At 50.0% G+C, this 13,851-nt stretch overlaps 1 protein-coding gene across 2 annotated transcripts in view; it reads right to left on the bottom strand.

The window, feature by feature from the left end:
• Window positions 1–4,557, bottom strand: part of LOC140396136 (DENN domain-containing protein 5B) — a 350,007-nt gene extending 345,450 nt beyond the window's left edge. For both annotated transcript variants that reach the window (XM_072484292.1, XM_072484293.1), the window contains exon 1: window positions 4,236–4,557. In XM_072484292.1, coding sequence (XP_072340393.1) covers window positions 4,236–4,332 — 97 coding nt within the window. In that variant the 5' untranslated portion in view covers window positions 4,333–4,557. The remainder of the gene's footprint in view (window positions 1–4,235) is intronic.
• Window positions 4,558–13,851: the final 9,294 nt, after the last annotated feature.

Genomic DNA, 13,851 nt, shown 5'->3' with positions numbered 1-13,851 from the left:
TACTCAGCAACAACCCCCCACACACACACTGCACACCGAGAGAAACTCAGTCTGCCCAGGAGGGTAATTGTGACAGTGAGACTGTGTGGCATGACCAAAACACATTAGCCTCTCCAGCAGTTCACAAGCAACATACACAAATACCAATGTACATCCTTCATGACAATACGCAAAGTGCTTGGCAGCCAATGATTTTCCCTCCCCCCGTGAAGTTTAATGTGGGGAAGCTGCCCACAGTAGGATTGTACATACAGTAATAGGATAACACCTGGATAATCTATATAATCTATTTTTAGTGATGCTGTTTGAGAGACAAAAATGTTTGCCAGGCCGCTGGAGAGCTTAAATGCTGCCATAGGATCTTTACCAACCATACACTTCTGACAGTACGTAAGACCATAAGACATAGGAGCAGAATTAGGCCACTCGGCCTATCGAGTCTGCTCCACCATTCAATCATGGCTGATATTTTTCTCATCCCAATTCTCCAGCCTTCTCCCCATAACCTCTGATCCCAAGAACCTACCTATCTCTGCCTTAAAGACGCTCAAGTGATTTGGCCTCCACAGCCTTCTGCGGCAAAGCGTTCCACAGATTCACCGCCCTCTGGCTGAAGAAATTCCTCCTCATCTCAGTTTTAAAGGATCGTCCCTTTCGTCTGAGGCTGTGTCCTCTGGTTCTAGTTTTTCCTACAAATGGAAACATCCTCTACACATCCACTCTATCCAGGCCTCACAGTATCCTGTAAGTTTCAATAAGATCCCCCCCCCCCCCCCCTCATCCTTCTAAACTCCAACGAGTACAGACCCAGAGTGCTCAACCGTTCATTCCAGAGGCCAACACATTCTTCCTTAGATACGGGGCCCAACGCTGCTCATGATATTCCAAATGGGGTCTGACCAGAGCCTTCCTCAGTGTCCAATGAGAAGCAGCCTTGCAGAATTTGTACTGAACTCTCTGGGGTCAGGATGGAACCCATGATCTTCGGGCAGGAGTGGCCAGAGGGCTACCAATGGAGCCACGGCAGACATACCATCTCCCAGTGATAGCTCAACATGGAATGCATGTTAATGAGCCTGAACCAAGAAAAATCATTTCAATGACTCAAAATTAAAAAGGGACTACTTATCATGCACCAACTTGGACTTCAACACAAGAATAGACCCTAGTGGTTCTATTTTAAGATATTATGCCATTTTCTGATAATGACAAACAATTCCAATCTTCACGCTCTGAAACCCCTGAAGGCTGCAACATCAACCTAACATCAGCATTGCAATTATTCATCACAGTCAAACTGGCATTTAAAAAAACTAATTGTCCTCCTACAAGCTATGCAATCCAGCGTTGCTGAATCTGAATGCCATCAATCCAGTAATCAGCACGTCACAAAATTATTATTAAGCTCTGGACATGGGAGGAAATGGCATGCATTTAGGCCAGAGGGAATGCAATGACATTACTCAGTTGCTTCACTTAACCACTTCATGGTTAGAGCTATAAAATGCAAATATTTAATAGCCCTGGCAAAGCAGGGACTGCACCTCATCCCTCACCAGTGGGATCCTTTAGTAATTCAGAAAATTTGCATCATTTGTGCGTTGTAGAAGTGGCCTGCATCTCTTGAGTAAACCCATTTGAACAACCATTGTGCCAGGCTGTTTTGTCCTGAGTTTGAGCAGAGGGCAGGGTGTTCAGCTTGACATTCCACTTTGGTTCGTTCAGTATCCCTGTCACATGGTTCAGTTGCGGCAGCATCATGATATGATTAACAATATAATCAACATTTAGAACACAATCTGTGTTTGTCTCAGTGTCAGAGGCAAAACTTAAACAATCTAATTAGTTTTAAACCTGCAGCACACTGGATGATTTAACAAGGAGGTTGTTATTTGTACATCAGAGCTTATTTGCAACTACATGCTACTGTGTGGGTCAGGGCACATTAAGGCCATTTTCTCATTCCCTTTGGCATAGGTGCCTGTTGTACTCCAGTCCCATGGACTGTTGCAGAACCTCAATTGCCTTGGCTAACGCATGACTGCTGGCGGCCTGTTCAGTCATGAGGGGCATCGCAACTTCACCCAACTTTTGTGTTCACTCTACATCCTTCAACCACGCACTTTCCAGTAAGGATCTGGAGGGAAGACCTGGCCAATTCCGATGCCACTTACCCAGCCAGCGTCTGCACAGACCAGTCTAGAACGCTCCTGGCAATAGAGCTCACTCATCACTGAAATCTTTGGGAGGTCTGAGGTGGCATCATGTTTAAATTGGAGATACCAACCAGACCGATCATTGCAATGTTGGTCCAGTGTGACAATGCCATTTCAATGTCATTCCAGTGTCCATTTCAATAACCGCAGCCTTTTTGGAAGCTCATTAGTTAACTGTACTGTATAATCCTTTCGTGAACTGTGACCTGTATAATCATGTTTAGAAGAGCGTGTTGGTGAGCATACTAAAAAGGAAAAGAGAAAGATTTCCTTTGTGCGCCTACTCCTTTGGGACCACAGCATGTTCCAAAGTGCTTTTAAAGTCAATGCAATACTTTTGAAGAGCTCGAGAGCTATTCTTTGACAGGTACCATGGAATCCTTAACATCCACTCCAGAGAGCGAATGAAGTTCAGTCTAGCACCTCATCTAAAAGCTAGCAAGCACATCCAATAGTTACAGCCCTTCCCCAAGGTTGCATTGGAGTGTCAGGCCTAGATCACCTACTCCAGTCTCTGGAGTGGGTTTTGAACCCAACAACCTCGAGGTGCCATTTGTCTTCAACTAAGCCAGGGTTAGGGGGCGGCATGTGGCGCAGTGGTTAGCACTGGGACTGCAGCGCTGAGGACCTAGGTTCGAATCCCAGCCCTGGGTCACTGTCCGTGTGGAGTTTGCATTCTCCCCATGTCTGCAAGGGTTTCACCCCCACAACACAAAGATGTGCAGGTTAGGCGGATTGGCCACACTAAATTGCCCCTTAATTGGAAAACAAAATAATTGGGTACTCTAAATTTATTTTCAAAATCTAAGCAGGGTTTTGTGATAATCATTACTTGTTACCACATCTGCCTGAACATTGCACACATCTGTTTTTTGAACCAAGACAAGAGTACACAGCTAACACCATTTATTAAAAGGCACGAATTCCACCTGACCAGGGACACCATCTATCTCTCTCTCCCCAACTTCGAGCATAAACTGTTCAACATAACCCGGATAAATTTTACTTGGCAATATTACTGAACAGCAAATAAGCCCAACACATGACAGTTCGATCTGAGGGACCTTTCAGGATTTCTGCTCGTTTGAACATCCCGGCAGATTGGGATGAATGACGGAAAGGCACGGTAACTTGGCCAAAACAGCCAGTCTGGTTCCCCATACTGTAGCCAATGCTGTGGGAAGGACTGGTTTTATCCAATTAGTGCAACTCCTTTAATGGAACACCAGCAGGACTATCTATCAACTCGTGCACCTCCAGAAAAGACATCACTGAATTTGCAGAATTCAACCCTTCAAAACATTATGAAAATTCCATATAATGAGAGAGAGCTATCCAATCACAGCTAACCAGTGAGCTTGACAATGCACCTCAACCAGCACAATGGCCTCTGCTCCCAGTACATCCCTCACTCTGACCTCAACCAGGGCAGTGGTACGTACAATGCCCTGATTATGGGATTGGGGGGGGGGGGGGGGGGCAAACATAAATCAGACAGGAGTAGTTTTGACCCCCCCCCAAAAAAAAATTCTCCATTGGTGAGAAACACACACACACACAGTGCAGTCAGTGCTCTGTCATGATGCCCTCCTTGGTCAAATAGCCCAATGACCAATAGCCACCTCAGGCTCACAAATTCAGATCAGCCACCTAAGGCGTCCAAAAGAAAGGCTGGTAATATACCCCAAATGGAAAGAACTGGGGAGAAGATGGGAGAACCAGTCAAAAATAATTAAATAAATGGGACTAACTGCAAATTATTCAGAAACATCACACACACACTCCAGGAACACGTATCTATCCAAGAGTGAATCATTCTACAATACTGAAACAGAAGGGCCAACACTGACAGACAAACAACTCTATATTTAACCCCAACTCGATTCCAATTTACAGTCAGCGCTGTGAGTGTTTACAATCATTGCAGTCCTCCCCCCCCGGGCACATCCCAGCCCAGCTCGGCTGGCAGCCCCCCTGGCAGCGGCTGCTCGCTCCCCTTTCCCAGCCCCCCTCACTTACCCGAGAGCTCGTCGGGCTCCAGCCCGCTGTCGGTGTCGATGCCGGCCAGCACGAAGTAGTCGGCGAAGCGGCAGGATCCTGAGCTGGAGCTGGTCATGTCGGCGGCGGCGGCGGCGCTGATGCTGCAGGGCGCTGGGGCTGAGCTCCACTCGGCTCATTCTCTCTCCGCCTTGCCCATGGCACAAGCTCCCTCCCCGGGGAAGGGCAAGCGAGCTCCAGTGCTTTTCTCCAGCCTGGGGGCTTGGCTGTGTGCTGAGGCTGCTCGCCGCTCCCGTGTGTGTGTGTGTGCTCCTCCTTATCTGCTGCTGTCTGAAGCTCTGCTCTCACTCTGCACTGGATTCATCCCCTCCCACTGCTCTATAACCCCAGCACACTGACGCACTGCGGGCGCCACTTTCAAAACCAGCCCCCCAGCCTTTTGTCGTTGTCCTTTAAAATCACTTCTTATTCAAATGTTTCAGCCATGGTTCACCCTCACTTTGGGTTGCCAACACTCCAGGGTTGTCCCTGGAAATCGACAGGGATTGAAGATTTGCTTCAGCAGGTTCTGAAGAGAAATCAGAGGAACAGGAGCAGGCCATTCAGCCCATCGAGCCTGCTCTACTGTTCCATACAATGGTGGCTGATTGGACACTTCAATGTCTTTTACACACACTTTACATTATTGTCAACCAGAAATCCATCAATCTTTGCTTTAAACACACTCAATGACTGAACTTCCACAGCCCTCTGAGGTAGAGAATTTCAAAGATTCACAATCCTCTGGGTACTGAAATCCCTCCCCAGCACATGGCATTCCTCTTATTGTGAAATTGTGTCTGCCCCATTCGAGGCTCCCCAAACCAAGGGAAACATCTGACATACGTCCACCCTGTCTGTCCCTTGCAGTATTTTGGAGGTTTCATTGAGATCACCTCCCATTTATTCTTGAAACTCTCGAGTCTACAGACCCAGTTTCATAGAATCCCTGCAGTGCAGAAGGAGGACATTCAGTCCATCCAGTCTAAACCGACTCTTCGAATGAGCTCTCTACCCAGGCCCCTTCCTGTCCACTGCACCCAATCCCTGTAACCACATCCCTTTTCAATATAAATTCCAATTAAGGGGCGATTTAGTCTGGCCAATTCACCTAACCTGCACATCTTTGGGTTGTGGGAGTGTGCCCCATGCAAACATAGGAGGAATGTGCAAACTCCACATGGACAGTGACCTGGGGCTGGGATTGAACCCGGGTCCTCAGCATTATGAGGCAGCAGTGCTAACCACTGCACCATCGTTCTGCCCATCCAATCCACCCAACCTGCAAATCTTTGAACTGTGGGAGGAAACCGAAGTACCCGGAAGAAACCCGCGCAGACACGGGGAGAACGTGCAAACTCCGCACCGACAGTCACCCGAGGCCGGAATTGAACCAGGGTCCCTGGTGCTGTGAGGCAGCAGTGCTAACCACTGTGCCGCCGTGCCGTCCTATCTCTCTTCGTTAGTCCCGCCATCACTAAAACCAAGTCTGATGAACCCCCGGTGCACTCCCTCTATGGCAATAATATCCTTTCTGAGGTAAGGGGACCAAAATTGCACATAGCACACCGCAACATCCACCACCGACCCACACTATCCGGTATCACAGAAATTATACCCAGAACAATCCCTCTCCTCAACAGACCAACCACAGATTAACCAACCTCACCTCAGCATGCGCCATTACTCAAATCCTCTCATTCTAATCGAGAAGAAATAGAGAAGGGCAACACGGTGGCGCAATAGTTAGCACTGCTGCCTCAAGGTGCCGAGGATCCGAATCGATCCCGGCCCCGGGTCACTGTCCGTGTGGAATTTGCAGTTTCTCGCTATGTCTGTGTGGTCTCACCCCCACAACCCAATGATGTGCAGGGTAGGTGGATTGGCCACGCTAAATTGCCCCTTAATTAAAGAGACCCATAAGCGAAACTACAACCTCATGGAGGAATCAGAAGAAACCTAGTCCTCTCCAGTATTCATCATTTGCCCAGGCTGTCGGAGGAAAAAGGCACAGGTTCTTAAATTGAAAATAACAGAAAAAACATCTGAATAAAACTCAATATGGGTTAGCTCTAACTGGGGGGGGGGGGAGGGGGCTATCCTCAATCTCAGTGAGGATTGAACTAACCCTACCCGCCCCAACAATCCACCTTTCACCCTGGCTCCACTCATCTTCATTTTTCAAAAATAATTTAGAGTACTAATTATTTTTTTCCAATTAAGGGGCAATTTAGAGTGGTCAATCCACCGAACCTGCACATCTGGTATGAAGTCGCCACTTCCCCTCATCTTCATTAATGAAAAAACAGAGTAAAGCTATGCACAGACCACCTTTCACACAATCGACTCAATTTGATTCTGCTGGAACAGGATAACAGACGATGCTCGTCCTCATGGTCACATCTCGCTCGCCCTCTCAGGAAAAAAGAGACCCTCAAATAGTCAACAGCGTAATCACAAGGGAGTAATATCCAGGAATATAGAAGACATTCCAGATAATGACACTGTCCATGTTGCTCGATAAATGTGGATAAATGTGAGATTACCACTTCAGTAGCAAAAATGGAAAGGCAGATTATTTTTTGAATTAATTGTTAATTGAGAGAGGTGGATACTCAAAGAGACCTTGGTGTCCTCGTGCATTAGTCGCTGAAAGTAAGCGTGTAGGTACAGCAGGCAGTAAAGAAGGCAAATGCTATGTTGGCCTTCATAGCGAGAGGATTTGATTAGAGGAATAGGGATGTTTTACTGTAATTGTATAGGGCATTGGTGAGGCAGCACCTAGATTATTGTGCGCAGTTCTGGTGTCTTCATCTGAGGAAGGATGTTGTTGCTATGGAGGGAGTGCAGCGAAGGTTTACAAGGCTAATTCCTGGGATGGCAGGACTGTCATATGACGAGAGATTAAGTCGGTTAGGAATAAATTCATTGGAGTTTAGAAGAGTGAGAGGGGATCTGATAGAAACTTACAAAATTCAAACAGGATTAGACAGGGTCGATTCAGAAAGAATGTTCCCGATGGTGGAGAGTCCAGAACTAAGGGGCATAGTTTGAGAAGAGGTAACCTTTTTAGGATTGAGGTGAGGAGAAGTTTCTTCACCCAGAGAGTGGTGAATCTGTGGAATTCACTACCACAGAAAGTAGTTGAAGCCAAAATGTTGTGTAATTTCAAGAAGGAGTTAGATATAGCTCTAGGGGCAAAGGGATCAAGAGATATGGGTGAAGGCAAGATCAGAGTATTGAACTTGATGATCAGCCATGATCATAATGAATAGCGGAGCAGGTTCAAAGGGCTGAATGGCATCCCCGTGTTTGCGTGGGTTTCGCCCCCACAACCCAAAGATGTGCAGGGTAGGTGGATTGGCCACACAAAATTGCCCCTTAATTGGAAAAAATGAATTGGGTACTCTAAATTTTTTTTTTTTTTTAAATGATCGTGACAAATGGCGGTGCACGCTCGTAGGGCCGAAAGGCCTCTTCCTGCTCCTATCTTCCATGTATCTATGTATCTTTGGACTGTGGGAGGAAACCGGAGCATCCGGGGGAAACCCACGCAGACATGGGGTGAAAGTGCAAACTGCACACAGACAGTCGCCCAAGGCCAGAATTGCACCTGGTTCCCTGGTGCTGTGAGACCACAGTGCTAACCACTGTGCCATCCTGCCACCCCCAAGTTTTGAAAACCTTCAGGAATAAAGTTAACCCTGTGTTCACTACCTTGAGTCAGATGGTCATGGGTTCAGGCCTCATTGCAGAGGCCAAAATCCAGGCTGACACTTTTCCAGGTGCAGGACTGAGGGACTGCTGCACTGGCAGAAACCAATATTTAACCCTGCATCGACATCAAAAAGATATGGATCATCTCTTTGTGTGAAAATTGGCTGCTGCGTTTTCAGATTGCATTTTAAAAAACTTTTAAGGGGGGCACGGTAGTACAGTGGGTAGCACTGTTGCTTCACAGCTCCAGGATCCCAGGTTCGATTCCCGCTTGGGTCACTGTCTGTGCGGAGCCTGCACGGTTCTTCCCGTGTCTGCGTGGGTTTGCTCCGGGTGCTCCAATTTCCTCCCACAAATCCCGAAGGTAGTGCTGTTGGGTGATTTGGACGTTCTGAATTTCCCTCTGTGTACCCGAACAGGCGCCGGAATGTGGCAACTAGGGTTTTTTCACAGTAACTTCATTGCAGTGTTAATGCAAGCCTACTTGTGACAATGAAGATTATTATTATTATTACTTTGGGAACTCATAGCTAATGTCCAACAAAAGTATTCCCGCTGCAATCGGAAGCTTGCATTTATTTAGTACCTTTAACATTTAAAACATCCTCACAGTGGAATAAGCATGGGAATGTGAGATCGATGGTGATGGGGTTGATGCGACCATCAATTCACACAAGACGATTAGTAGAAGTGAACAGTGGTTTTAATAGATCTGTGCCTGCCTGCGACTGCTCTCTACTGAGTGCCGCCTACAGGCTGCAGATTTATATACCACCCCAAGGGGGCGGAGCCACAGGCGGAGCCCACAAGTGCATCAACATAATACAATACAATAGAGTGGTGAATTGCAGTAGCAATACGTTCACCACATTCACCCCCTGTTAAAAAATTGAAGTCCAGCGGGGGTGAAGTGGGTTCACAGATCGAGTCTGTCCGGTGCCTTGATCGTTCTCTGTGATCGCCTCAGCTCTGGCTTCGCTGCGGGCACAGGTGTAGAATCCATCGCTGCGGACACAGATGTTGGGCTCGTTGACTCCGGGAGCGTGTCGTCTGGAGCTTCATCACGGTAGGTCGGTGTAGGTGATGGTCGCTGGGGAACCGGTGGGTGCCAGATCCCGGAGGGAGATTGTATCTTGTCGGCCCTCGCGGTACGCCACGTAGGCATACTGAGAGTTGGCATGAAGGAACTGGACACTCTCGACCAAGGGCCGGACTTATGGCTCCTCACGTGCTTCTGGAGGAGGACTGTCCCCGGTGTTGTCAGCCGGGACGGAAGCGAGACCCTGGAGATGGATTTCCTGGGGAAGACAAATAGACAGTCGTGAGGGATCTCGTTCGTGGCTGTGCAGAGGAATGACCGAATAGAGTGGAGCGCGTTGGGGAGGACCTCCTGCCAGCGGGAAATCGGGAGACTTCTAGATGTAGGGCCAGAAGGACGGCCTTCCAAACCGTCGCATTCTCCCTCTCCACCTGTCCGTTTCCCCGGGGGTTGTACCAGCTGGTAGTTCTGCTCGAGGCAATGCCCTTACCGAGCAGATACTGACGCAGCTCATCGCTCATAAACAAGGAGCCCCGGTCACTGTGGATGTAAGTGGGGAAACCGAACAGGGTGAAGATGCTGTGCAGGGCCTTAATGACAGTGGCCGCGGGCATGGGATGGCAAAGGGGAAACGGGAGTACTCGTCAACGACGTTGAGAAAGTACACGTTGCAGTCAGTGGAGGGGAGGGGCCCTTTGAAATCGATGCTGAGGCGCTCAAAGGGGCGGGAGGCCTTCACCAGGTGGGCCTTATCTGGCCGATAGAAGTGCGGCTTGCACTCCGCGCAGACTCGGCAGTCCGTGGTCATGGCCCTGACCTCCTCGGTGGAGTAGGGCAGGTTGCGGGCCTTGATAAAATGGAGAAGCCGGGTGACCCTCGGGTAACAGAGGTCATTGTGGATGGCCCAAAGTCGGTCATCTTGCGCGCTGGCGCATGTGCCGCGGGACAGGGCATCTGGGGGCTCATTGAGCTTTCCAGGACGATACACGATATCGTAATTATAGGTGGAGAGAAAGATTTTATCATTCTTGATCTTGCCCCGCTGTGTGTTGTTGAACATAAAGGCTACCGACCATTGGTCAGTGACGAGGGTGAACCTCCTACCGGCCAGGTAGTGCTTCCAATGCCGCACAGCTTCCACAATGGCTTGAGCTTCCTTTTCGACAGAGGAGTGTCGAAACTCGGAGGCGTTGAGGGTATGGGAAAAGAAGGCCACGGGCCTGCCTGCCTGGTTAAGGGTAGCGGCCAGGGCGACATCTGATACGTCGCTCTCCACCTGGAAGGGGATGGACTCGTCCACCGCGTGCATCGCGGCCTTGGTAATGTCTGCCTTGATGCGGCTGAAGGCGGGCCTCAGTCGTCAGGGGAAAGATGGTGGCTTTGATAAGTGGGCGGGCTTTGTCCGCATAGTTGGGGACCCACTGGGCATAATATGAAAAGAACCCCAAGCATCTTTTCAGGGCCTTGGGGCAGTGGGGAAGGGGGAGTTGCAGGAGGGGGCGTATGCGGTCGGGGTCGGGCCCTAGGACTCCTTTTTCCACGACATAGCCGAGGATGGCTAGTCGGGTTGTGCGGAAAACGCATTTCTCCTTGTTGTAGATGAGATTGAGGGCTTGGGCGGTTTGGAGGAACTTCTGAAGGTTGACGTCGTGGTCCTGCTGATCATGGCCGCAGATGGTGACGTTATCCAAGTACGGGAACGTGGCCCGCATCCTGTGCTGGTCAACCATTCGGTCCATCGTTCTTTGGAAGACCGAGACCCCATTGGTGACGCCGAAGGGGACCCTGAGGAAGTGGAAGAGGTGGCCGTCTGCCTCAAAGTCAGTGTAGTGGGGGTCTTCCGGGCAGACCGGAAGCTGGTGGTATGTGGACTTCAGATCTACCGTGGAGAAAACTCGGTAGTGTGCAATCTGATTAACCATGTCCACTATTCGGAGAAGGGGGTACGCATCGAGTTGCATGTACCGATTTATGGTCTGGCTGTAGTCTGCAACCATCCAGTTCTTTTCCCCGGTCCTGACGACTACCACTTGTGCTCTCCAGGGGCTATTACTGGCCTCGATGACCCCCTCCCTCAAGAGCCGCTGGACCTCTGACTTGATAAAAGTCCTGTCCTGGGCACTGCACCAACTGCTCCTGGTGGCAACGGTTTACAGTCGGAGGTGAGGTTCGCGAAGAGCGAGGGAGAGGCGACCTTAAGGGTCGTGAGGCTACATACGGTGAGAGGGGGTAGGGGTTCGCCGAACTTCAGGGTCAGGCTTCTGAGGTTGCACTGGAAATCCAGTCCTTTTTTAAAAAAAAAATATTTTATTCAAAATTTTGTGGCCAAACATAACAGTATATAGTTTTTCTTTTGAACAACAACAAAGCAATATAAATAACCGTGGCCAATTTTAAACAAATAAATAAATAATATATAAACAAAAACAAAACCAAGTGGCAACTGCCTTGTCCAAAATGGTTACTCTCCAAAGATACAATCCAACAATCCAATATACATTACCTATAACAAGTGTCTATACATATACAATGACATCCCTGAGAGTCCGTCCGGTTCCTCCCCCCCCCCCCCCCCTCCCCCCCTTCCCCCTGGGTTGCTGCTGTTGTCTTCTTCTTTTCCATTCCCTCTATCTTTCTGTGAGGTAGTCGACGAACGGTTGCCACCGCCTGGTGAACACTTGAGCCGAACCTCTTAATACGAACTTGATCCGTTCTAACTTTATAAATCCTGCCATGTCGTTTATCCAGGTCTCCACACCCGGGGGCTTGGCTTCCTTCCACATTAACAATATCCTTCGCCGGGCTACTAGGGACGCCAAGGCCAAAACATCAGCCTCTCTCGCCTCCTGCACTCCCGGCTCTTCTGCAACCCCGAATATAGCCAACCCCCAGCTTGGTTCGACCCGGACCCCCACCACCTTCGAAAGCACCTTTGCCACCCCCACCCAGAACCCCTGTAGTGCCGGGCATGATCAGAACATGTGGGTGTGATTCGCTGGGCTTCTCGAGCATCTTCCACACCTATCCTCTACCCCAAAAAATCTACTGAGCCCTGCTCCAGTCAAATGCTCCCTGTGTAGAACCTTGAATTGGATCAGGCTTAGCCTGGCACACGAGGACGATGAGTTTACCCTACGTAGGGCGTCAACCCACAGCCCCTTCTCAATCTCCTCCCCCAGCTCTTCTTCCCATTTCCCTTTCAGCTCATCTACCATGATCTCCCCCTCATTTCCCTATATATCCCTCATTTCCCTATATATGGAAATCCAGTCCTAACAAGAGAGGAATGCAAGGACATAGAGTTTAAAATTGGCGTACTCGGCGCCTTGTATCACGAGGTTTGCGACACAGTACCCCCGGATCTGCACTGAATGTGATCCGGAAGCAAGGGAGATTGTTTGAAACACGGGGGAAATCTGGAGGGAGCAGCACCTTACCGTGTCCGGATGTATGAAGCTCTCCGTGCTCCCAGAGTCAAACAGACAGGGCGTTTCGTGCCCATTGACCCGGATGGTCATCATGGAGTTCTAGAGGTGCTTGGGCCGTGACTGGTCGAGAGTGACAGCACCAAGCTGTGGGTAGCCGGTGTGGTCAGTGGTAGCGGAATGGTCCCAAGATGCGGCCAAGATGGCGGCCCCCATCGGTCGCACGTGTCGGCAGCGTTGAAGATGGCGGCCAAGATGGCAGCCCCCATGAGTCACACGTGTCGGGTAGAGTTAAAGAATGCTGCCCCCACGGATAGCACGAGGCAGATGACGCGTCAGAAGGGAGCGGTACCGGCAGGCACGCAGCCACGCTGCGGGGTCTGCGGGCCTGTGAATCTGTGAGTCGGGCCTGCGATTTTGGAACTTTGGGTCGGGCCAAGACGGCTTTGGCAAAATGTCCTTTCTTGCCGCAGTCGCTGCAGGTCGCATTCCGAGCTGGGCAACGCTGCCTGGGGTGCTGGTTCTGACCGCAGAAATAGCAAGGCAGCCCCCCGGGTTGGGCGGGCAGCCACACGGCACAAGCCTGGGACACCTTCGGGTCGGGTGATGGTCGTGCCTCTGGCACCCACGAGGAAATCGCGTGGTCGGAGGGGAAAGCATTTAGGCTCTGGAAGGCTACCTCTAATGAGGTGGGTAGCTTTACCGTCTCTTCTAGGTTGAGGGAGCCCTTTTCGAGCAGGCGCTGTCTGACATAGTTTGACTCCAGCCACATAGGCGTCCCGGATGGCGAGTTCCATGTGCTGCGAGGCCATGACGTCCTTGTAGTTACAGTTTTGAGGCTAGTACCCTCAGGTCGCGTAGTATTCCTCCAGCGATTCCCCGGGACGTTGACGACATGTGGTGAGGAAATGCCGCGCAAACACTTCGTTCACCGGCCTCACGTAATGTCTTTCCAGGACCGCGTCTGCATACGTGGTAGCGTCTTCGATTAGTACAGAGATTCTGTGGCTCACCCGGGCGTGGAGGACACTCAGCTTCTGTGCCTCGGTGACGGCGGGCGAGGAGGAGGCAGCGAGGTAGGCCTCAAAACAGCGGAGCCAGTGTGAAAAAATTCCTTTGGCTTCAGCTGCCTGTGGGTCGAGTTCCAGTCGATCAGGTTTAAGGGCTGATTAAATTGATGCGACCATCAATTCACACGAGACGGTTAGTAGAAATGAACAGTGGTTTAATAAGCTAGATCTGTGCCTGCCTGCGACTGCTTTGTACTGAGTGCCGCTGCAGGGTTATATACCACGCCCGAGGGGGCGGAGCCACATGCAGAGCCCACAAGGGCATCAACATAATACAATACAATACAGTGGTGAATTGTAGTAGCAATACGTTCACCCAGGGGTTAAGGGGAAGGTGGAGGAGTTTA

Source organism: Scyliorhinus torazame, chromosome 19 (assembly GCF_047496885.1).
Source record: "Scyliorhinus torazame isolate Kashiwa2021f chromosome 19, sScyTor2.1, whole genome shotgun sequence".
NCBI lineage: Eukaryota > Metazoa > Chordata > Chondrichthyes > Carcharhiniformes > Scyliorhinidae > Scyliorhinus > Scyliorhinus torazame.
This window is presented reverse-complemented; position numbering and strand designations above follow the sequence as displayed.